General features: G+C 41.3%; 1 protein-coding gene across 5 annotated transcripts in view; it reads left to right on the forward strand.

The window, feature by feature from the left end:
- The window catches only part of TTLL5 (tubulin tyrosine ligase like 5), a 163,471-nt gene that overhangs the window by 8,013 nt on the left and 129,530 nt on the right, over nucleotides 1-25,928 (forward strand). For all 5 annotated transcript variants that reach the window (XM_048484960.1, XM_048484959.1, XM_048484958.1 and 2 more), the window contains exons 4-13: nucleotides 414-496; nucleotides 1,312-1,418; nucleotides 2,067-2,197; nucleotides 3,526-3,608; nucleotides 6,193-6,262; nucleotides 6,493-6,577; nucleotides 11,475-11,576; nucleotides 11,706-11,797; nucleotides 12,105-12,212; nucleotides 23,977-24,058. In XM_048484960.1, the coding sequence (XP_048340917.1) occupies nucleotides 414-496; nucleotides 1,312-1,418; nucleotides 2,067-2,197; nucleotides 3,526-3,608; nucleotides 6,193-6,262; nucleotides 6,493-6,577; nucleotides 11,475-11,576; nucleotides 11,706-11,797; nucleotides 12,105-12,212; nucleotides 23,977-24,058 (943 nt within the window). The remainder of the gene's footprint in view (nucleotides 1-413; nucleotides 497-1,311; nucleotides 1,419-2,066; nucleotides 2,198-3,525; nucleotides 3,609-6,192; nucleotides 6,263-6,492; nucleotides 6,578-11,474; nucleotides 11,577-11,705; nucleotides 11,798-12,104; nucleotides 12,213-23,976; nucleotides 24,059-25,928) is intronic.

The following is a 25,928-nucleotide window of genomic DNA, read 5'->3' on the forward strand; positions in this document are numbered from 1 at the left end:
AATAAATAAATAAATAATATACTTCAAATTATTGTTGCATTAAATGCTTCAACAAAATGTTCTGAAGAAATATAGGAGTCCCAAGTACTGGAGTGTACCTGTGAGCCAAATATCTGAAGTGGTATACAAATATACTTAAAGCTGGTCCCTTTTGTACCTTCATAGTAAATTAACTAACTTTCATAGCAAATTGACTAAGATAAATACCAGGATGTTGAACTGGACTAATATAAATACCAGGATGATGAAAGGATATGCAATTTGACCTCATATTGCTATGTGTTGTCACTTTTGTTGCATAGATATTTGCCACAACTATGTGCCTTGCCTTGCATTCTTTATGGGGCAATGGAGCCAGTGCAGTAGCGCTGTGCTTGCGGTGCTGTGGCTCATTTTTGTCGTACTCTTCACAGAGCGCTATCGTTTGTCTTACAAGATTGTGCGGACAGACAGTCGCTTGGTGCGCAGCCTTCTGACTGCTCATGGATTCCGTGAGGTGTGTACATCAGATTTCTTCAGTGTGAAGAGGATGAATATCCAAGTACCCTTTGCCCTGCTTTTAGAGCTGAGAGACATATACAGATCAGAGTCTGGAATGTATTTAAGCTTCAGTCACCAAACAGCACTGCAAAACTCTGTCCTTCTGCAACTGATGGAATTTAACTTTCTGTCAAATATTGTGATGCTTGTGTGTGTTACTTTCCCTGTTGTTGCAGAGTAATGCCAACTGAGGCTTGGAAAGAAAGAGGCTTGCTTAAGGCCACTTAATGAGTCTGTGATGAAGATTTAAACTAGCAAGCTCCAAATCACAGTTTATTTTCTCAGTCACTGTATTGCATAAGCTCCTAGTGTATTGTAAGGCTTGGTGGAAGTCATTGACAACAGGAAGAGCAACAGACACTCTGATAAACGTTTTTATCTGGGAATTGGCTGTGCCAGCTGTGACCTCATACCTACACAAGCAACACTATTACAGGATCTAATAAAGTAGCCATATCAACTAGGACTCATTCACCTGCACATTGTCTGGTTTTCAAACCCTTGAGACCTGCTGCTTGGGTGCAACTCTTAGGTATTCCTGGAAAAAAAAGAGATTCTTTGATTGGAATGAGCCCTTTAGGTGAAACTTAGCAACTATCAATAGCCTGCAGCAGAACTGGTTGAGGAACAGGATTTCCTGAAACTGTATAAGACCATTGGTGATCTTTCTCTGAGAATTAGCCTAGATTTCTGAACAGAAGGACGTGAAATCCTTGGTTTTCCATGGTCATTAACACATGGTTACATATTATTTTGTTATCTTTCTCTCAGGTGCATCCCAGCAGCACTGAATATAATCTGATGTGGACAGGATCCCACTTGAAGCCCTATGTTCTACGAACTCTTTCAGATATTCAAAAAGTCAATCACTTTCCCAGGTAAGAAAAAAGGTGTACAGTGAGTGAGTATAACGGTTTTTTGAAAGTTGAGAAGATGTATCTTGCAGATTTCATTAAGAGGTTAAGATTTTGGTCTTTCTTGTTTCATAAGCTTGCCTTGTAGATTATGTAGAAAGTTGGAAGAAATGACATGTTTATTTAGAAGAAATGTTTATTTAATTAGTTTCTCAAGAGCTCAGGCGTGGTAACAACTTTTATAAGAACATTGCTGTAAGGAGTAGGTAGATGTGTAATATAATTGCTAAATTATTGCTTAACAGCTTGTGCCAAGCATTATTTTAATTCCTTAGGCTTTGGGGAACCTTCAAATGGAATTTTGAAGCTGAGGATTCCCCACCAAGAACCTTCTGTATATGTCCAGGTTGTTCAGGCTGGGCAGAAAAATACCCTTGAATATGCCCTCACTGGTCAATTTTGCACTGGTCAATTAGTGAGAAATTGCAATGGCAAATAAAATTGCATGTATACTGAGGGCAAGAACAGCAAAATAACAGGCTGGCTAGATAGTAGTATTGCACCTGTAGAAGTTGCTCATACTTGCAAGCTTATGGATATTAAAGTAACGTTGCATCCCTGAAAATCTTTGCAAAGATGTGGTGTCAGAAAACTCTCCATGCATGGTTTCAGGTCCTATGAATTAACTCGAAAAGACAGATTGTACAAGAACATCAATCGAATGCAGCAGACCTATGGATTCAAGACTTTCCATGTCCTGCCTCAGACGTTTATCCTTCCAGCTGAATACCAAGAATTCTGCAGTAAGTGATCGTGCGTGAATAAAGTCTCAGCTGCAGACTAAATATGGGCCAGTCATTGTGTTCCAACTCTTGTCTGCAAGTGTATATTATTATTTTATTTATTTATGCTATTCATAGTCTGTCTTTCTCACAGGGACTCAAGGTGAATTATATATGGTGAGTTAGTTCAGTTGACAAAATGGAACATTCAGTAACTAATTCATCAAGGTTTTAGAAGTCTGGAACCACCAGAAAGAACTGGAGCATAGCATAGGTGTTCACATGACGCATTAAGTGGTACAGAAATTACATAAATAAGATCCTACTTACAATAATCTATGCACAAAAATATGATCCCTAATAATTTGGCCAAGCAAGTTTGTAAAACCATTCTGTACAGTGCAACCCTATTATCTGTGGAGGAAAGTATCACCCAGTTATTCTAGTTGAAAATTTATTTCCTCCAAAATTATTTTGTTTTTATATTTGTGGTAAAATAAAAGTATTTTCATCAACTGGTAGCTAAGCATTTGGTTTATAAATGCTGCCTTCTTTTCACAATTCAATGGAATACATTAGAAATAACTAAACATATATGTTTGCTAATCCCTAACAGAAGATGCTAAACAATAATTAATATATTAAATTTACATGTTTGAACTACTGCAATAAAAGCTGGAGAACTTATTTACAACATTAATTTTTTGTGGTGTTTCAGGAAAAGGGCATTCGAAAATCACCCTCGGGAAGAGATTTCTGTTGAACTCCTGACCTGAATTGCTTTGACCTGTCTTATAACTAAGATCTGTATAGTGCTTTGGTGAAAATTGGAAAACAGAAAAGTGTCCCATAATATGTTGCTATCTACATGCATGCCAAGGTAGATTGATTAGATCCCTTAGGTAGGATCCTGTGAATGAGTTCCATGTGCCCTAGTGTGCACTTGCTGAAACTTCAGTTTGCATAATACCCCATTGAAAACCAGTGGTCTTGTGCGCAGTGGAGAAAGTGCTCATGTTATCAGAGAGTTGTGTTCTTGAACTTGTTCTCAGGATCCAAGCCCTTATCTTTGAGCCTTTTGATAATGTAATACTGAGAAAGAGAATATCCAAGAGGACAATTGAGAACTTTTATCTCATTAAAATGCCTGCTTTTTGCTTTCTGTGGCTAATAACTGAAAGTAAAAAAGGATAAAGAACAATAAAAGAGATACCTCCTTACCTATTCTGACAGTTATGGAGACTGGCTGAAAGAAAATACCTGCCAAAGTTCAAAATTCCCTTTGTGCAGTGTGGTATGTTTGTTCCTGTCTTGTTGGTTTATATTTTTTTCCTTTCAAACTCAACCAGGTTCCTACTCAAAGGACAGAGGACCTTGGATAGTGAAGCCTGTGGCATCTTCTAGAGGTCGAGGTGTCTATTTGATAAATAGTGTAAGTATCTGAAAGTGTACCAAGCATAGATTCTCTGGCATCTTCTAGCAAATTCGTGGTAACATTTCCCCCCCCCCTTCTCTAAGGTGTTCAGTTAGCAGCAAAGTGCTGAATGTGTGATACTTTCCTGCTATGTGTGACTTTCATGAGGTAATGTTATCATTCATTTTATTTGATTGTCAGCTGTTGTTGTTTTGATCTAAGTGAAGTGTGGGGGAGAGCCTTGAAACAGCAAGTGGAATGGGCCCTGCAATTTTGGCTTTCAGTATACATATGTGGTATGCCTGGTTCTTAGTCGCATCACAGTCCAAAAATGTAGTAGTGGAAGTGGAGGACTTAGGGCCTCTGTATGAATGCTGTAGAGTCAGGGATGTAAAACTGTCCTCCTGGAGCTGTAGAAATAGATCTTCAGGCAAGAACCCAGTAGAACAGGACCTTGGGAAAAACAATAGGAATCAGTCTGTCCGGTGATTTGCTGCCCTGTAATGGGAAGCTTGATCTCTGTGCTTTCTGAGCTGTTGTCATGGAGTTCCTGAAGCTCCATGATAACAGAAAAAAAAACACCTTCTGGAAAATATCTTGAAATTTATAACAGAGGCACTTAGGGAATGAACAACAAATAAAGGTAGTTGTTTGCAAGACTGATCGACTGTGTGGAAAGTACAGTCATATGGTGAGCTGGTTGTTTGGCAACGTCATTCTACATGGTGAGGAGAATTTTACTATGCTTATCTACCTGATCAGGGATTAAATATGATAAAGGTTCTATGCTCATTGTTGTAGGGTGATATTAAATAAATGGGAGATTATGCTGATTCATTGTTGACTGTTTCAGGTGCCTTGCCTGCAATCAGTTATGCAAAAATCTGGGCTGGAGCCATAAATTGGAAGATAGTGTTCTGTTTGCGTTAATGCTAATAGGACAACTATTCCTGGCATTCTGTAAAACTGGACAATGAGTCATTTCTTTTGCTCTTATATCCTCCCTCCATACGGAAAGGGCCATCTTGCCTCATCTGTGCTCAGCCTGGCTTTTTTCCCATGGAATCTGGGAACTGCTAGCCAACTTGTATGAAGCAACTGTTTCCAGAGCCACACAAGGCCTTGTGCTCTGCTTCCAAGGAAGGCATATGTGAACAAAGGGTCAGAACACAAAAAAGGCGCTGTAAACCTGTTAAACCTCAAATGTGTCACGTTTACTCCATCCTAAAATCATGCTATACTATTGTGTAGCAAAGCGCCTTACCTGTTAACAGAGACTGAGGAAGTTCTGTATCTGGTGTTGACATGGGAGGAAGAACAGTGGTTTTGATTGTCATGAATAAACTATCTTCCTTGCTCTCTCTCTCTCTGTTTGCTGTACTGGTATTTCAGGAAGTTAGAAATAAGATAATTTCTATAGAAATTATCTTATGTGTACAGATCTTAAACCTGGGCAGTATGACATTTCCTTTTTTTCTGTGTTGTCTTACAGCAACGGAGGCAGCATGTCGTTTCGGCGAGTGAGAGAAGCAGGGGGCAACTCTGCCGTACTGTTTTCTCCCAAGCCCTTTTATTGACAGTTACAGGTGGAAAAACAAACAGGGCATGCAGGTGGGGGGAAGCACAACACAATGGACGGGGCAAAGAGCATGGGTTAGAGCAGAGGATTAAGTATTTGCACGTACACACATTGGGGCCAGAGAGTCTGCAATGTCAGCAGTTTTCTTCGAAACCACCTTTGGAAGGAGAGGTCAGTCGCACATGAGAGGCCTTTTTCCAAGCAGTCTATTGCTGTACACAGGTGCCCCCCTGGATGTTGGGGGGCCCTTTTCCAAGCAAGGTGCTGCCGTACTCGAGATCCTCCCGGGCGCTGTGAGACCCCTTTCCAAGCAGAATGGCTGCCGTACTCGGGAGCCTCCCAGGCGCTGTGCCCCCCAACATTTCTGTGTATTCAGGAGAACAGTAGCCCTATTAAGTGTAGCTGCTGATAAACCTACAAAAAGTCAAATTGATTCACAGACATGGTTTGACTTCCTGGTTTTGTACTAGATCTTTATATTTTGAAAAGCCAACTAAAAACCTAGTCCGTTTGCTAGATTTGCTCTGCTTTTTTCTGCTTAGCTTTTGCATATGGTTCATAGTTATTCCATTTGCTGAAAATTAAACTGATAGCTTGATGAGTGCTTTGCTTGTGTGTTCCTGCATTGCAGGGGGTTGGACTTGATGGCCTTTGGGGTATCTTCCAACTCTATGATTCTATGAGTCAACTCTGTACTATTCTAGTCCATGCACAAGCTTCAACCATAGCAGTCAGTGATTAGACTGAACCTGGTTCCTACTGAGTCTTTTTCTAGTCCTGTTGTTAGTATTTTGATTGTTCCAAGTACTTTAAAATATTTGTATTGAAAACTTATCTGAATCATTAAAATATTACCTATTCATTAGAAGTTTTGGTTAACCAAGAAGCCAGGGACATATTTGTTGGCATACGGCAGCCAGATGAGAAAATAATTTTCAGTGAGGAGTGATAAAATCATGAAATTGGGCATTCATATTTAAGGCTTTAGTTGCGTACTTGAATGTTCTTTCTGTTTTTCTGTAGCCAAATCAGATTTCTCTGGAAGAAAACATTCTGATCTCCCGCTACATTAGCAACCCCCTTCTCATAGATGGTGAGTTTATATACGAGTTCATTGTTCCTTTAGAAGATCTCAGAACCTTGATAGTTTTGGGTGGGCTACTGGACTTTTAAAAAGCAGCTCAGTTTGTTTCTACTGCAGTTTAATGTGGTAAGAATTGTATTATTTGGGGAATGTCACTATTCAGTGATATTCATTTTCTAACCTTAGAAAAAAACTGAAACATTTGTAGACATTGATCACTGTTGCATCCCCTTTTCCAGACTTCAAATTTGATGTGCGGCTGTACGTTCTGGTGACATGCTATGATCCCCTTGTTGTTTACCTCTATGAGGAAGGTTTGGCCAGGTAGGTAGCACCTTTGTGTTTCATGATAAACATTGTGCCTCAGCCCTGTTGACTGTGACTTTGTCTATCATAACTATGATGTGGATCCTGACTTCCCTCTTATTTTGTACAAATTACTTCAGCTTGTGAAAGAGAAAGGCAATTTTCAATTAATTCCCACCTTGTTTTGCAGCTCTCCATTTTGATAGGGCTTTCCTGGGATGGGGGAATCAACTGTCCCATGGGGACACAATTTTGGGGTTATAGATTGCAGCAGGAAGAGGTGAGAATCTTTAGTGCTTCTTCTCATGCTACACTGCCTATGAGTCTGATAGTAAAGACACGTAGAGGGTTTCATAAAGATCTTCAGAGCTTTTGGAGTTGGAGAGTGAATGCTAGTGAATATCTCAGTGAGTTTCCCTTTCTCACTTTTAGTGAATCTCTAGTCCTTGTTTTTCTGCTGTTCTTTGGGCCAGAAGGGTAGGTGCAGCTGATGATTGCAAACACAGAGAATTTAGGCACTGGTCAAAATTCAGGTATCTATATAATGTGAAAAATATCAAATATATTTCACTCAGTGGATGACATGTTTTTTTTACTTGTAGCCTTCAGATGGCAATAATAGGCTTTGAGGCATTCATAGCATTCAGAAGTTTTCGTCTTCCTGGATTTGTGTGTGTAGGCACAAGGGAAAGCTTTCAAAATCCTGGCGTCACCAGATTTCAATTTTATTGGCCTTTTATACCTCTCTGTGTACTTTGCAGGGCACTGTTTTCCATTTGAAAAAGAGAGACCTTTTCATGGCTCTTTGCTGCAGCAGGAGCATTTAGAAGTTGAAACAATATTGAACATTTCACTTGGTTTGAGAAGGCTGTACTATACACAATGGGAGTGACGTGGAGCAGATGCATAATGGTAGTCCCTTTCAGGTTATTCAGGGTTAGCTAGAGTAGTTAAGCCTTAGGTACTTGCTTGCCAAGTAAAAACAACTAATTTCTCCTCAGAACCAAACAAACTGTATCTGTTAATATTTAATAGCAACTTGACAAAATCAATAGAAAAAGTGTAGAACAGGGTACAGAGAACTATGTTTGTTCTTAATATGTATTAATTCAAACTTCTTCTGAACCTTTTCTGGTATATGTGGGAATCTAGTCTCTCCTGGACTTCAATGGTACAGCTCCCTTTGTTGATTTCCTTGAGACTGGCTGTAGTTAGGCTGCTGGGGCCTAGCTCTCTCCACAGGTATTTAGACCTCCCTGGTCTACAGCTCTTTCGGTTACTTTCCCCCTCTTGAGGAAATTCTCTGCTGAAGGTATATACAACTTCAGTTCTGTCCCTGTTTTCTGAAGTCCTTCAGATCTCTTCTTCTGTCTCTCTGACTCTCAGCTATACTCTCTCTCAGGGAAAGATGTCAGGAAATGAATCCACCATATCTTCCTGGACCTTCCTAGTGTTTAAATGCTCTTCGGGGTCCTAGTGACTGCTTCTTCCCCTTCTGATTCTCTTTTCTCATTAGAGAATCTTATTTAAGCCCCACTTCCATCAAAACCATTATTGCCAGCACTGTTAAACACAGATCTTTGAAAAAAGATGGTAGGAACGGTAGGAACTGGAAGACGGTAGGAACGGGAAACAAAATGACGGGCACAACCTTACAAAAAGACAAGTCTTGCTTATAGCTGTCTGGGGCAATATAAATGCTCTTTTTAAAGGTCTTTGTTTAACAATGCAGGCAATAATGGTGTTGACAAATGTGGTACTTAAATAAAATTCTGCAATGCAAAAAGAGAATCTGAACTATTTTCAGCAGTGGAAACATGCTTCTGTAACTTCTGCCGCAGAACGCAGACTACACTGTCCTCTTTCCCTGAGACAGACTATAGTTATATAAGTTGCAGGGGAATTGAAAAGTCTAACTTTTGATTGGATCCTGTCAAAGTTTGCTGAAGGGAACAACAGGATTGTTACAGCCTCCCTGGCAAAATTAGGGTCTTATATATATGGAGCAGCCACTTAATAAATCCCATTAGCACTGGACGTTAGTACTGAAGAAAGCAAGTTTATTTTTGACAAAACAGAGTAATATATTTTGGTTTATTTTAGAACAATTACGTGTAAAACAAGAAGATTAGGTATAATTCACGTTCTCTGTAAAATATTCTTGCAAAATGGGTGTCCTTTTCTTCCCCTCCTTCTTTGTCGTGCTTAAAAGCCACTCTCCCTCATTTTTTCTGGCTTTGCAGGGCGTCTAAATATTAAAATACAAAAGGTATTAACATGGTTTATATAAAGGTTAAACAAGCGTAATTCGCCAGCAGGGGGCACTCCTGGACAGGGTTGTGGTCACCCCCACAAAGAAATAATTTTTCTTTGTTTAGGAGTCAAAAGGGGGGAAAAACTGATTTAAAATAAAATATCAAGTTTTAAAGAGATGTAATTTTGATCTTAACTTCTTTTGAGCACTCATTGGTAGTTGGACGACTGCTGAACCTGGGGAAAATAAAGGGTAGTTTTGTGAAAGCACAATAGATTGAACAGAAAACCAAATGTGCTTCTGAGGGGCCCGAGGACGAGAGGGGGGCTAGAAATGAATGCGGCTGTAGAACTATGTGAGTTCCAAAATGAAGGAGCAGGCATCAGAGCCTTGTAATGTCTGACAGTGTGCTGCCTTCCTGTTCCATGAGCCCCCTGGCGCCCCCTCCTCTGATAGTCCTGCTTGCTAATTAGCACTGGCTCCGTGGAGATATTTACCTTTTCTCTGCTGGATTCCTGTGGTTTCCAAAGAATTCAGGTACTTACTGTGAGCCAAGGAATTCACATTACCTCATAGACTGTGCTGTGGCCAGAGCCTGTTAGAGCAGCCCAGTCCCCCCTCACAGTAACCCCTGCCTGGCATGCCCAAATAACTGTTGGTCTCTTGACCCATCTCCTTTTCCCATTTTCATAACAAGTATATCAGTTTTGAATTGCAGCTTTTTGTACTGCTAGCAGGTCTTTGATCAATTAGGCCAGGATGAAACTAACTGTCACAACTGATCACCTAGATTAGAGAATCAGGCTTGTTAAGAGGGCATAAGAGTTTCCCTTGTCAATCTCCCTTAAGCAAGACCGACGATGACATTTTGACTTTGGAAGAGAATTTGAGCACTCTGTAATTGCAGTGGAAGATGATACAGACCCAACTGTGAAGGAATAAGGCAGTGGGAGAGGGAGACTCACTTTTGTCTGGAGGATGATAGACCTCGGAAGTAGTTTCTTTAGAATAGTTGTCTTAGATCTGTTTTTCACTGGAATGATACTCCAGTGCACCGAATGACCTGCTTTTTTATTCTCAGCAAATGGAAAGACTGAAGAGGGTCTTCTGCACCAGCTTCCTTAACACATAAAGAAAAAGATAGCAGCTTCTAGTCTGCTTTTGGGCTACCCGTGTGCAACATCTTTTCCCTGCACAATAACTCTCATGTATGAAACTTTTGTTTGGACAAACACCAAGTATCTGGTGCTATCTAAAGAGAAGTAGCCATGAGACCACGTTAAGATGTGTGTTAGTAGTTAATACTTTTAATTGTTTTTAAAAGCCTCGAGAATAGTGAGAGTTTATGGATGATGCTTAACAGTAGAAATAGGAAACTTGTTACCTACTTATGGTTTATGTGTAAAGAGACTTGCAGAGTTGGAGCCTATTCCCCAATAGGATAGTTAGAAGAAAAAACATTTCTATAGCCTTTCAGGATGCAGAGAGCATTCAGAATTCTTGGCTTTTTTGAGATGGCAATGATTAATCAAAAATGATACTTCACAAATGTTGCTGTAAGATTAAACATTTTGCCTGCTGTGAAAAGTCTCAGGTTTCAGATCATGCTTTCAGCTTACCAAGATGGAAAGTAATCTAAAATCCCTGCTGAGCAATGTTTTTATATCTGAAGCTGAGAGGAAACCAAAGGTATTATAGACTGTATCTTATACTGTACCTTATGTCATGTTCCTGGAGCCAGGGTTTCAATAGCCCCTCTGGGTTGAGAGATGTAGATAACATGCCCATTTTCCATAGCGATCAGGATAAGTATGTTAGTTATAAAGTGTTTTTGTTTGTGTTGGCAGTCTGTAAGAGTTGCTATCCACTAGGCCGGTTGCTTTTCCCTGCCACAATTTAAAATAACCAGCACTCTGGGGTACATCTAGGTCTAGTTTACTATCAATACGACACTGTTCATATTTAGAGTACTTGATTTTTATCTGCTTGTTTCATTACGAATATGGCATTTTTTGAGAAGACTTTTTAAAACAAATATGACTGACACGCGAGAATGAAGTGTGCAAAAAATAAAAACCCTGTAGAAATACTTGAACTATGAATTCAAGAGAATGGCTGGATTCTAGCATTTGTCATAGTGAAATGCAGGCTTGTTGGATTTAAGGGGAGGAGGAAAATGTTGCTTGGAAAACTAGCATTAAGTTAGCTTGTTAGATCCACCCTGGGACTGTTCAGACAGTTACATTGTGCCTCTGTGTGCAGTGCGGCTGAAAGTGGTGTCCATGCTTGTGCCTGTTCTTCTTACTTCCCTGGTGTATATTGAAGCTTATAGAGGAGAACTCCTGAATAGAAGTATTCATATTTATTTGAACACTGGCTTACTTTGCTTCTGAGTAGTGGATCTATTGGTTTCATATCCAAAGCAGAGGTAGACTCTGTATTTAAATTCCTGTAGATTCTCCAATACGAGTGTTCACAGGGAAGGAGGTTGGTAAGAGAGGGGAGCGTGCAGGCCAGAATTTGTGTCTCATCTAACCTCCTGTATCAGTGTAGGGAGGAAGTAATGCTGGAACATCTTCACTCTTCTTCTTGAAATAAATGATAAAACAGTTGGCCTAGATTGTTCCAAATGTTTGTTTAGTCTTGCTTCTTGCTTTGTAGGTTTGCCACTGTGAGATACGATCAGGGAGCAAAGAATATCAAGAACCAGTTCATGCATCTAACAAACTACAGTGTCAACAAGAAGAGTGGTGACTATGTCAGGTACTCGGATGTGCTTGGAATTCTCATGTTCTGGGTGACCTTCATAAAAGAACAAACCCATCACAGGAATTGGTGGCACATCTATACTTTAAGTTTCTAAGGCTGGCATATGAACTCATTGTTTTTTAGTTGTGATGATCCTGAAGTGGAGGATTATGGGAACAAATGGAGTATGAGTGCAATGCTGAGGTATCTGAAACAGGAAGGGAGAGATACAACGGGTAAGTCTATTATTCTTTCCTTAAATATCTGCCATAATGTTTCTTGACAGATTACGTTAGATGTTCTTTTAGGTCTAACTGTTCTTTTTGTTAGTTTCCTAAATTCAGGGCTGTTGTAAGGATAAATTGGGGAAGAGAGAACCATGTATACTGCCTTGAGCTTCTTGAAGGAAGGATGGGATGAAAACATGATTCCTGATGATGCCCAAGTTCATGTAGATTGTCTGAAGTAATAATATGAATAAACTGTCCTTGCCTCAAGATTCTTATTTCTATTTTTTGCTCCCCCCCGCCTTTCTCTTTCCAGCTCTGATGGCAAGTGTGGAGGACTTGATCATTAAGACAATAATTTCTGCGGAGCTGGCCATTGCTTCAGCCTGTAAAGCTTTTGTCCCTCACCGTGGTGTTTGTTTTGGTAAGGAGATTGAGGTCACTTTAACAAGAACTATTGTAAGTTCCCTGAGTGCATTTCATGTTTCTTCCTGCCCAGTAATGCTGTGTGGGGGTGTGGAATTTTGCTTTCCATACCATGTCATTAATAGAGAAATTATGATCTGGGCACTGGGGATATGCATTTCTTTGCTAACAGATATCACATGAAATGGAAAAAAAAGTCCCATTGGTGGTGGTTGTAACGCAAATAAATTAGTGATGTTATTTAATACCAGTTAACCCAGAACTTAGAGAGTTCAAACTAAGACTGGAGGGAGGGAGGGCAAGTCTCCATGTGGGGCAGATGTCTTTAGGTATCACTGGATCAAATGGGGGTGGGTCCTGCACCTGCATGCTTTGTTCACAGGGTTCTAAGTGGGAGATATTCATCAGAACATAATAAATGGAAGTCTTTAGAATGTGCCTTGTTAGTGGGGCAGCACATTAAAACTGTGGCTTCAGTGAGTTTTCTATGGCTTTTCTTTGTAGCAATGGTGACTTTTAAGTTCTGGTATGTAGGTGAAACTGTGATTTTAGAAAAAATCTCAGCGCGTGCTGCTTTGTGCTTGCGAAGACTGCCACGTTGGTCAGTCTTCCAGTTGGGAGATCATCTTTTGGAGTCCCATCGCAACATCCAATTTTTCCATCAGAAAAACTGAGAAGAAAACTTTGGAAGGATAGATTTTTCTTGCCCTTGTCCCATCACATCTCCTTGTCTGTCTCTTTTTTACCCTCAAGTCACATCTGACATATGGCCTGACATATGGCAACGCCGTAAGGTTTTCAAGGCAGGAGACATTCAGTCGTGGCTTGCTATTGCCTGCCTACGCATAGTGATCCTGGACTGTCTTGGCGATTTCCCATCCAGATAATTGCCAGGGTCAACCCTGCCTAGCTTCTAAAATCTTATGAGGTTAGGCTAGTTGGCCCAAATTTTGAAACATGAATAAATTACTTATGTGCTAACATGAATCTGTTTTTTTGACACAATATGCCTAGAATGCTCAGGGTAGCAGTCCTAATGTTGATGATTTTCCCTTCACTTTTTTATCGCAAGAGAATTCTCTGTTTAAACTTTGTCAGTTGTTTGGTCTTCATTAATTCCAAGCTGTTGAGCTGGGATGAACTGCCAGTATATTTCAGGAAGCTGTAAATTGAAATACTTGTCATTCAGAAGGACAACTATGCTATAGGCAGTACCAATCCTTTTGGTTAATTCCGAGTACTCAGAAGTCATTGCAAATTTGGTTGCTTCTTGAAATGAGAATTATGTTGGTTATTAAATTGCATTTGGGGGTAGAGTGTGTTGCACTGGCTTGGTAGTATCTATTGGATCTGTGCGTTGGGTGATTGTGCCACATGGCGGCAGCAGAGCTTACATCTGGCAGGAGTTTTATACAAAACTATGTGCTGGCAGAATTGAAGAGCTCACTGGCAGGGAAGCTGGGAATGGTTCCAGAGAGCAACGGCTGGTACCAGTGTGTGCTTTCTCCCACTTTCCAGTGCTTGCCCCTCTGCCTTCCTTTTGGCATCTGCCTACTGCTTCCTGCAGCCCTGTGTGCAAACACAGGAGAGAAGCTGCAAAGCTCGGAATTGCGGGGCCTTGGAAACACTTCATTCCAGTGACCTAGGTGTTGCTGAGGGTTAGCGTTTATTAAGGCTGGCCCTGTGCTACAAGCCTAAGGGAACAGGAGCTAAATACCCACTTCAGCTGAGGAGATGGAACCCACAAGCTTAAAAATTGCAGCACTGTAATTATATCAGTTATGAAAACTGGGCATTTGTATGGCAGCACGATGGCTAAAAGCAGACTTTTAAGTGTGGTAAATATTGTGTTCTGGCATGGCTAGGAGTATAGCTATGCTGATTGGAAAGGCTAATGTTTTGGAGCATTTGGATCCGTTTGTGGTAGATGGAATGGAGTTTGGATTTATAGAGCAGGTTAAGAGCCTTGGGTTACTCGTGAACCCAGTCTTGCTGTCTGAGAAACAAGTTGGTGTGGTGGCCCCGAGTGCCTTCCCAAACTGCATTTGTCTTTTGCCAACCCTCTCCTTCATCTTCTTAATCCATGCTTTTGCAATCTCATGGCTTGATGACTGTAATGTGGTCTACACTGGGCTGCCCTTGAAGACAGCTGGAAACTGTGGGTGGTTCAAAATGCAGCAACCTGATTATTGTCAGGTGTCGTCAGACAGGAAGACATCTTGCCTGTTTAAAAATATTGGCTGGCTGTTTGTTTCTGAATTCAATTCAGGGAGCTGGTTTATGATCCTTCACAGCCTGTAACTCTCTCCTCATACATCCCCATGTACCACCTGTGGTCTTCAGGTTGCTACTTGTAAGTTGTTCCTACACTTGAGGTAGCCTATCTGGTGTCAAGACTAAATTTAGCACTTTTTCTGTAGTAGCTACCCCGCTATTTATGGGATTCCCTGAGGCAGTGAGATAGCATAGTCTTTAGTTGTTTTTAGGAGATGCTGTTCACTAGAGCTTTTAATGGAGGTTAGGCTGCTGGCATTTTCTTAGGAGGAGCTTAATTAGGATTTTATTGCATTTTGTACATTGTTAAATTTGGAATTGTAAAATGTCACGAGCCATGAAGAAAAGATTGGGTATATTTTATTTTAGTCAAACAAATAAATATGCTTCTTTAAGCTCATTACGATTTCTCTGGCATTTTTAGCTTCTCTGTAACTTTGATCCTTTTGGATCCACCCCACCTCTAGTATAGGGGTTGCAGTAGCTGGTGACACCTTTGTCTCATCATCAGGGTGGGTTTCTGCTTTGCAGAAAAAGCAGGATATGAAGCAAGGACTGAGCCTGTGCAACAGCTTTCAGTTGCAGCAAGAGTGTGCAAGAGCTGAAGCAAGAGTGAGCAAATGGGAACTAGTCAGGAACCCGGGGCTTGTAGAGATGTTTGAAATGAAGATGGCAGTTTGTAGAAATGGGTTTGGGAAATATGAGAGCCAGCAGGGTGTAGTGGTTAAAGTGTCGGACTCAGATCTGGGAAACCCAGGTTTGAATTCCCACTCTTACCGTGGAAACTTGCGGCGTGATCTTGGACCAGTCGTTCACTCTCAGCCTTGACCCTGGCTGGTATTTTGATGGGAGATGTCCAAGGAATACCAGGAGTGTGACTTGGAGGCAGGCAATGGCAAACCACCTCTGAATGTCTCTTGTCTTGAAAATCCTGTGGCTTGTTGAAAGTCCTTTGTGGCTTTACAGCAAAACACATACACACAGAAATGTGTATAAAGGTGGCCCTTTTAAATGCCATCAAACTTTGTGACCAAGGAGGATGAGTGAGGAAGGAACGCCAGGGTCAGGAGCATTCAAGGAATGGATAACAGGTTTCAGTTCAGCACTTTTGTGGGTTATCTGATTGCCTGTGGTCAGTTTTATTCACCAGCCAGTTCTATTAGTTGCTACATACTGCAGTATGGGGATAGATGGGGACTCAGCAGCCCCCTTTTGAGTTGGAATGCCTACCTCCTTTTACTAAAACGTTATGGATGTAGATACATTTGTTTAGAAATGAGGTGAAATCGTGCTGTGTCTAGTTTTTCATATGACCCTTCACAAGCTTCCTAAGTACAGAAGGCTGCGTGGTCCGATGGTTGTCACAAATAAGGCATATGCTATATTTATTGTTTGCACAGATTTTGTAGAGCCAGGTGACTTGTACATTATCTGTTCAACTCTTGCTTAGGACTATCTTCTATGTTTGAAAGATCATCTAAATGCCATCCCTGTGTAAGCTTCTGCTTCTACCAGCTATGAAGAAGATCATTATAGTGACTGAAGTCCCACCCCCTGGCAGGAATCAAACAGAGGACTTACATGGGGAGGGAAGGTGCAGTGTTCACTGTTTCCCCATTCCTGCTACAAACTCCAAACCTCCTACCCCACTATTCCTTGGGATTCCTTGTTCCCCAGGGTTTTTTTGGAGGCATGAAAGTCACATTCCATGGGTGGGAATCCCTGCTGTCTGTGGAAACTTCCAGTGGATCCCTGACTCTGTCTCTCTTTACAACCTTGAGACTACTCAGATGCTTTTAATCCTCTGTTCCTGGTTTTATGGACAAGAAATGTACTGGTTTTTCATGATTTTTTCTCTCCTGGGAGATTGCAGAGAAGCTGAATGAATTCTTTGCATCTGTCTTCACCCAAGAGGAGGTGAGGAACATTCCTGCACCTGAACCAAGCTTCTTAGGAGGCGAATCCGAGGAACTAGCGAAGATAGTGGTAGACAAGGAAGAAGTTCTGGCAGCCATTGATAAACTAAATGTTACCAAATCCCCTGGCCCAGATTGCATTCACCCAAGAGTTCTTAAAGAGCTCAAGCATGAAATTGCTGATCTTCTCACTTTAATATGCAACTTATCCCTGGAATCAGGCTCCATCCCTGAAGACTGGAAGATAGCCAATGTCACACCAATCTTTAAGAAAGGATCTAGGGGGGACCCGGGAAATTACAGGCCAGTCAGTTTGACATCTGTTCCTGGTAAATTAGTAGAATCTATCATTAAAGATAAAATTATAAAACATGTAGAAAAGCAAGACCTGCTGAGAAAGAGTCAGCATGGCTTTGCAGAGGCAAATCCTGTCTTACAAACTTACTAGAGTTCTTTGAGGGTGTAAACAGGCATGTGGACAGGGGTGAACCGGTGGACATTGTCTACTTGCATTTCCAAAAGGCTTTTGACAAAGTTCCTCACCAGAGACTGTTGAGAAAACTCAGCAATGAAGGAATAAGAGGGGAAGTCCTCCTATGGATTAAAAAACTGGTTGAGAAACAGGAAACAAAGAGTGGGTGTAAATGGGAAGTTCTCACAATGGAGAGATGTCGGGAGTGGTGTCCCCCAAGGATCCGTTTTGGGACCAGTACTCTTTAACCTATTCATAAATGACCTGGAAGTAGGGGTGGGTAGCGTGGTGGCCAAGTTTGCAGATGATACCAAATTATGTAGGGTGGTGAGAACCACAAAGGATTGCGAAGAGCTCCAAGCCGGACCTTGATAAATTAGGTGAGTGGGCTCAGAAATGGCAAATGCAGTTCAATGTAGCAAAATGTAAAGTGATGCACATAGGGCAAAAAATCCAAACTCCACATACACGCTACAGGGGTCAGTGCTATCAGTCACAGACCAGGAAAGGGATTTAAGTCTTAGTTGATAGTTCCATGGGAATGTCAACTCAATGCATGGCAGCTGTAAAAAAAGGCAAACTCTATGCTGGGGATAATTAGGAAAGGAATTGATAATAAAACTGCAAAGATTGTCATGCCCTTATATAAAGCAGTGGTGCGACCGCACTTGGAGTACTGTGTCCAGTTCTGGTCGCCGCATCTCAAAAAAGGATATTGAGGAGATAGAAAAAAGTGCAGAGAAGGGCAACGAGGATGATTGAGGGACTGGAGCACCTTCCCTATGAGGAGAGGCTGCAGCATTTGGGACTCTTTAGTTTGGAGAGGAGGCGGCTGAGGGGGGATATGATTGAAGTCTACAAAATTATGCATGGGGTAGAAAATGTTGACAGAGAGAAATTTTTATCTCTTTCTCACAATACTAGAACCAGGGGCATTCATTGAAAATGCTGGGGGGAAGAATTAGGACTAATAAAAGGAAACACTTCTTCATAGCGTGTGATTGGTGTTTGGAATATGCTGCCACAGGAGGTGGTGATGGCCACTAACCTGGATAGCTTTAAAAGGGGCTTGGACAGATTTATGGAGGAGAAGTCGATTTATGGCTACCAATCTTGATCCTCCTTGATCTGAGATTGCAAATGCCTTAACAGACCAGGTGATCGGGAGCAACAGCCGCAGAAGGCCATTGCTTTCACATCCTACATGTGAGCTCCCAAAGGCACCTGGTGGGCCACTGCGAGTAGCAGAGAGCTGGACTAGATGGACTTTGGTCTGATCCAGCTGGCTTGTTCTTATGTTCTTATGTTGTTATGATTTTTGTTTCTGTACCCCGTGTCAAATTTCACATTTGTGTAATTTGTTAAAGTAATGCTTGAAAACGTGGCTGTGGGATTCAGTTACCACAGTCTGGTGACGGACCCTTTCAAACATGGTGCTGTTCTGTTTTCACCTTTTCCAGCAGTTATGAGAGTAGATTTTTTTTTTCAGTTGTTGGGGTGGGGGAGATGATTTATTAAAAAGCTGTCTGTATTGTGAATAATTATGTCTAATCATGGTGTTGTCCCCCTTTGAATCTTCTCCATGATTACATTTGCCTTCAGTGCTTCTCATTCAGTTGAGTGAACCAGGTCTGTGTAATACTGAGTAAGGTTTAAATTACACTTCACATTAGATCGATAAACAGCTTGCTTTGTTTTTAGTACGTTTTACCTTAAGGTTTTTAGAACACATGTAAAAGTTGCACGGTGATTTTGAGTCATAGGAATGAACAAAGAGGTTGCGTTCTGTTCATACCTGCAAAGAAAAATGAAAGGGTAAAATATTTTTAGCTTGCTTATTTAGTCAGTAGGATCTGTGTCCGATTTTCCTCTTTAAATCCCATGGAATCTATGACTGTTAGCCCGTGATTGTTGGATTGAATATGGGGTTAAGATTTGAACAAGTGGGAGAAAGTATAAGCTTCATTGGTATAATGTATTTTTGTTTTCAGTGTGGGCAGTTTTCTCCTCTTGTAAATGCTAGTTGGCTTGACATTGGGAGATATGACTAAACTGCAGGCCTTGGTGGTCTGGCTGTAGCCTCTCTAGAGACTGCAGGTATTATGTATACATCCTGACTAGGCACTGATTTGGCAGGTAGTCTGGAAAATGCCACTGCTTAGTTCTTGTGTGAGCTCTGTACAGTATCTGTATGGGGTGGGGGTCCTGCTCTTTGAAGAAAATGGGCCAAATTGGCAAGCCTCCTTTGACAGGAAAGAGGAATTACGATAAGCCAACTTCACACAGGATCAACCTCTTTAATAGATTGGATAAGAAGTGTTGGTTAGGAAGCGAGAAGGTGATCATAATTTCCATGCAGAGAAAACTTAGCAGGCTTATCACCATTTGTAGAAACTCGGGGAGGGTTATGCAGGGTTAAATGAGGGAGAGTGGGAGCTTTCAGCACTCCAAGTAGACCATTGCAGAGGTGATTCAGCAGCAGGAGGAGGGAGGAGACTGGTGTATTCCAGTCCAAGCCTATTAAAGGTTTCATTGTTTTGACTCCTGGAGTCTGCTTCTGGGTGGGCAGAGAAAAGCCCCATTATGGCACAGTAAGGCCTGCTTTGAAGCACAGTGAAACCTTTCCCTGGGGTGAGACAGGAGATTGTGAGCAGCACAAATTTAATTTTCTGACTCATGCTTGACTGTTGCACCCATGCCTCTCGGCTCAGTGAAATATGAATCTAGGAGAGGGTATAATTGCGTTCCACATCACCACTTCTGGACCTGTGATGCAGGTCCAGGTATTTTTTGAGATGTGAAGAGTTGGTCATTCTCAAAGTTTGGATGAGTAATAGATACAAACAAAATGTTTTGAGTTGCTGAAACATATACCCTTAATAGCAGAAGTATAACTTTTTATTGACCTTCAAGATGTTAAGATGTTGATGAATGGAAATCATGCACACACATATTCGAACAAAACATTGAAACTGAAGGAGAGCTGTGTTAGTAGTGCCTTGTTTGTAGACTGTTCTACAGTCATGAGGTATGGTAATTTTATTATATAGTAGGGGGGATCCAGTAGAGAATCAAGAGCAAGAGTTTTTGAGGAGGAGAAAAGCTATATGGCCATTTTTTAAACAGCTGTGTTTCACTGTTGTGCATGTGCAGTTGTGCTGTAATCATGCTGCTGAATACAATGAGTAAATTTGTTTTTAACATAATTTTTAAATTTATACTTTAAAATCTTTCCAAAACACACAAAAATAAAAATTTACCATGTTACAAAGTACTTCTTCCATAAGGACTCCCAGTCACTTCTGCGCTGAATAATAACCCTTTAAAACATTTTTTAAATCTTCTGGTCATTAAGCATCCAGATAAGATTAAATCTTTAGCGTCACTACTAGTAAAAAAATCTCACTTTTCTGTATTGGTTCTTATATTAACAGTCCTTAACCTACAAAACCAGTAGTCATTTGTTTTTTTCTGTTTTGTCTAAACATTCTGTCAAAGGTTTCCAACTGTCCATAAACTTAATTAAGTTCTTTTCTTTGAGTAGCAAAATCAACTTGGCCTTTCTGTCATCTCTAATACCTTCACCCACCATTTTTCAGTTATAGGTATAGCTGGAGTTTTCCATTTCTACACATATAGTGTTCTTCCTGCTGTCATATATGCTGCTGTCATATATACAAAGTTCCATGTTTTCTTTCCAAAGATCTATCGATAAGTCCCAGTAGATAAGCCCCAGGTTTCATTTGCATATTAGCCTTTAAAATCTTTTGGATTATTGTATGTATTGACCTCCCAAATTCTTTAGCTTTTCACAAATTATCCATAATTGATTAAAAAAGTCCCTTCTTGATATTTCCAACACTTATTTTAAACATTTTATACATCTTTGCCAGTTTTTCTCGTGTCACTTACCAATGATATACACCATTTTATAAAGTTCTCTTTCAGATTGGAACTTAATATATATTGAAGCCCCTTTGACCACATATTCTCCCATTGTTCAATTGGATATTATACCCAAAGTTAGTAGCCCATTTTATCATGCATTCTTTGAAACCATTTTATCATGCATTCACGAAACCAGGCCTGGGAGAGCCAGTCCTGTTCTACAAACCCTGGGGGAGTAACTTCATCACACTGTTCTCCTTCTGTTTTCAGTCTCAACAACATGGAAATAACATGTTTGTCATTTGTGCATAGTTCCCTTTCAAAAAATGAGTAATTTTGATAAAGGGTTGCTCTAGGGCAGGGGTAGGGAACCTGCGGCTCTCCAGATGTTCAGGAACTACAATTCCCATCAGCCCCTACCAGCATGGCCAATTGGCCATGCTGACAGAGGCTGATGGGAATTGTAGTTCCTGAACATCTGGAGAGCCGCAGGTTCCCTACCCCTGCCTAGGGCCTGATTTGGTTGCCTTTCAGGGGCTGGGGGCATAGCTGAAAGTCTGCTGAATATGCCCCCAACAGTTGGAAGGCGTGCAGCAGTCCATCTGAAATGACGGAAGGCTGTTATGAGTCAACATTTCTTTAAACTGCAGCTTGAACCCCAGCAGATTTCATCAGATTATGATGGGTGAGGGTTTGGCCAAATCTTTAAAAAAAAAACCAACACCTGAGAACCTAAATTTCTTGTGTAATGCAGCAGTGTCAGCTAGAAATGCCACCTTAGGGTTAGAATAGAAACTGGTTGGCTAGGAGGAGTAGATCAAGGAGAGGCTTTGGGATGCTTCTTTCTCCAGAGGGCTATTCCAAACAGCCAAGAACCTTTGTTCATACTCAGGTCATTCCATGGTATTATTACTACTGGCAATCTGACCTTGTCAGCTTTCTAACTGTAGTTCTTTGCTGCTTTCCTCTTTGGCTTTCTTATCCTGAGCAGTGAATGTTTTCCTTGCGTTAGGATCGCTTTCCCTGTCCCCAGCATGAGGTGTCTTATATCCCAGTCTGTCTAACTGGGCTACCTAATAATTGGATTATTTCCAGTTTTTCACTGCCCTGTCAACATCATCACCATCTGGATTAACTCTGGTTAATCAGTGCTGAATCCTGGCCTGAATGAGGTAGTATTTTTGGGATAGGCAGTTTTCAACCAGCCTTGAGTGCTCTCAAATTTGGGTTCCATCAGTTTGTGTGGGACCAAAGTTCTTTGCTGGCAGGGTTGATTGAGCCAATCAGGGCGAGCTGCTGTTTTCTTGTTAAGGTGCAAGAGGATCTCTCCTAAGCTCCCCTGGCTATAAGAATCTTGGGAGGCTTATTTGCAAATCTCTGTGATGGGAGAGGATGGATTGCTGAGTTCGGTCAGCAGACGTTGCCTTCTGAACTCGTACCAAATGCTAAAGAAAGGCTGTGAAGATGAAATAGCCATTTGTTGTTTGCAGAAGCCAGTGCAAGTGGAAAGTTGGGAAATCCGATCTTCAGTTTCCTCCTCTTTTACCCTTAATGCTAGTCGTGCAATATGAGCTGTCAGGCCAGTGCCGCATGCATGCCAAGGGGAGATATCCCAGACCACTACCCTCCTTTAATCAATCTGCATTCTCTAATCCCTTTACAAAGGGGAAGCGACACCAGGAAGCCGGACTGTGGTCAAGCAGCTGTAGAGTAGACGCCGCCGGAGTTCCTTGCACAGCTCATGAGTTATCCCTTTCCTCTGAACTCTAGGAGCTCTGCCTGTACATTCTCCAGAACGGCAGCCGGCGTTTCATTGTTCCGCATAAAGTGTTTATACATTTGGTATCCAAGTATGAAACTTTGTTCTAGAAAAACTGGGCTATAATTCTATTGCCATTTGCCTTAGCCTAAGTTTATATCTGGAATAGTTGTGTCGCTTTTAAATTATATGTAGATACAGTGTATGATCCAAAGCAATTGCTGTTTAAAGATGGTGGAAGAAATGCATTACATAAGAGCAGGCAGTTACAACCATATCTAATAAAGCTTCTGTTTCTGCTTTCAGTACATAACAAGAAGCGTGACTATATCATTGCTGTTTACCTGGAAATTAGTTGTTTGCTGTGGATTGTGAGGTTATTGAAGATTCTAACAAAAGAAATTGAGGTTTTGTAAGATCTGTTTTGTTAGAAATTATTGCCAGCTATCTTTTGTGTTTTCGTACGCTTCCCACTTCGGCAAAAAACTTGGGCATTTGGATCTGTGCAACGCATATTGAGGAAGTATTCATAGTACAAAGGGCAACTTGAAAGATCTTGCTGCATGCCCTGAAAAAAAGAAGGGAACAGTCAATCTGCATAGAATCAAAGAGCTTCTTAACATTCTTTTCTCTATGGGAACATCATTATGAATGTTAGGAGATGTGCCAAAAAAGATTGTGCTACTCCGTGTGTAAATGAGAGTATGGTGTGGGCATATTCATGTATGAGTCTGTTAGATGAACCTCAGGGACATCAGTGTTTTTTCTAGCATTCTTCAAAGGAAAACTTAGTCTGAAGGGAAGGTGAAGGAATGGCAGTGGATGCTGATAACCACATTCTAGTACTGTATTCTGACAGCATGTTTGAACGTTGGCGATGACTGTGAGGCTAAGTCAGTGGAAAATGACTGTGAGAAAGTATTGCATGATGGGTGTCCAAACAGTAGAGGCTAAGCTAAATTTGTTAATCTGGTGTCTAGAAATGTGAAAGGAATGTATGCAGCTCATAACAAGGCAGAACAAATGACAGGCTTCAGAAGCAAAAGGCCACACGTTGCAAAGTTTATTCAGGAATGAAACCTTCCTTTCCTTTGAAGTTTGCTTCTCTTGCCAACATGCATTTCCCCTTCCCACTCAAGTATTTGAGGATATGATTGGTTTTTTATTTCCTGCACACCATCCCTGTGTAAGATTTGTCGATCTGCAGTCTAGGGAACTGGGGCACTGGAGGGTAGCTGTCTGTAATCCTTTTATTTTCCCTATTCCCCCTTTTCCTTCTACTTTATCATTTTGACTTTTTTATCTTATTGGGACTTTCCCTGAGCTCTCAATGGGAAAGGAAACACATCTAGATTCAAGTTTCTTCTGACAGAGGCATGTGTGGTGATGGCTTTAGTTCCTGGAAAGATGGTTGCATCATCACTAGAACATTTTGTGTGTGCTTGTGTTTCAGAGCTTTATGGCTTTGATGTCCTCATTGATTCTACTCTGAAGCCTTGGCTGCTCGAGGTGAACCTGTCCCCTTCCCTGGCTTGGTAAGAAATTCTTGATAAACAGGATTTGTGGCTACAGCGGAGTAGCCATTTTGTATGTTAGTTTTGAGAAAGATGGTGAAAGAATGGGTTTCTTTATCCTTCGAGATGGCCCCTCTCATCTAGACAGGAGGCAAAGCCAGCTTGCTAATTGATTCCAGTATGGAGCAGGGGCTCCCAATCTCAGAACTTTAGCTGTTCTTTCTGAAGCTCTCCCTTCTTGTTTGTTTTCTTCTTCTTTTGTTTGCACAGTCTGGCTTACACATGGATGGGACCATACATGGTTTTGTGCACTTTGGTCCAAGTCATCTTCCACAGAAGCTTCGGTGGGGCTTTCCTGCTATCCCCCTGCAGCCGTCTGAAGAAAGGATGTAATAAGGTCCAACAGCAGACAGGCGGAAGGCTGTATTTTTCCATTGACCCCTGCTACCTTCCTCCTTCTCCGGCTGCAGAAGGGAAGGAATTGAATAGAATTAACTCAGTTGCAGCAACAACTGGATTGATGGCCCAATTTGTGCCATCCAGTGTATGATCGTACTCACTAAGTCACGCTAGTGTTCCTCCCTTTCACCAGTCATAACTTTTTCTGTGCCTCTGGGTGGGATTAGGACCACTTTCTTCCAAGGTAACTGTAAGATTATAAGAGCCCTGCTGGATCAGACCAGAGGTCCATCTAGTTCAGCATCCTGTTTCTCACAGTGGCCAGCCTGTTGCTCTAGAGGGCCAGCAAACAGGAAATAGAGGCCAAATCCTTCCCCTGATGTTGCCTCCTAACACTGACATTCAGAGGTTTGCTGCTTCTGAATATGGAAGTTCCTTTTAGCTGCCTTGGCTGTTAGCCACAGATGGGCCGATCTTCCATGAATCAGTCTTAATCTCCTTTTAAAGACATCTGTACTTATGACCATCACTACTAATTACTCATTGAGTCGTTTCCTTGTGGCTGTTCTGAATCTATTGCCTATCAACTTCGTCAGGTGCTCCCACATTCTAGTAAGTTGGGCGAGGGAGAAAAAGTTTTTCCCAGTTTTTCTACCACGTGCATAATTTTATACATTTCTGTCATTGCCAGTCATTTTTGTTGCCAAATGGGAAAGAACTTTTCCTCAAAAGAAGAGCTGAGAGCCAGTGCAGCATGGTGGCTAAGAGTCCTGGATTACTTGGGTGCTGCGTGGCCATGTTCTTGCTAGAACATGGCCATACAGCCCGGAAACCACACAGCACCCAAGTGATTCCGGCCGTGAAAGCCTTCGACAATACATAGTCTGGATTAGTTAGTATCTGGGAGATCCAAGTTTGAATCCAACCATGCTGTGAAAACTCACCAGGTCACCTTGGGCCAGTCACACACTCTTAACCTAACCTATTTTGGAGACTAGAGAAGGGAACAATGTAAGCCACTTTAGGTCCTTGTTGGGCTGAAAGTTGGGGTACAAATGAAAGATGCTCAAGCCCCTTAATTACCCTGGTAGGTACAGAAACCTGTTTTGCATTATTTGGCTGTCAGGTTCTTGATAATCCACTTAGACTTTTCTTTCCAGTTAGGTTTGAGGGCACCCTTGTTCTTGTGAGAATGGAGGAAGAATTGACCTTACAGGCAGTAGATCAATTTGACTTATTTTTATGCTGATTGTTCCTTGGGGATGAAGTTTGAACCTTACCATGGCTGAAGGTCAAAGGAGGAAGGTGGATATTTTATTCTCTAAGAATAGTTGTGGTGGCATCTCTCAAGAACTTTGGAATTACCTTGTGTTTCATTTCCAGACTTTCTTGATAGGCTTCTCAAGGTAAAATGAACCAGCCCACCCAAGGCCGATATGGTCCCTTTAACTAACAAACTGTGTCCTTTTCTCAAGAACATCATAGATAAGCT

This window comes from Sphaerodactylus townsendi, linkage group LG02 (genome assembly GCF_021028975.2).
Source record: "Sphaerodactylus townsendi isolate TG3544 linkage group LG02, MPM_Stown_v2.3, whole genome shotgun sequence".
In the NCBI taxonomy this organism is placed as follows: Eukaryota; Metazoa; Chordata; class Lepidosauria; order Squamata; family Sphaerodactylidae; genus Sphaerodactylus; species Sphaerodactylus townsendi.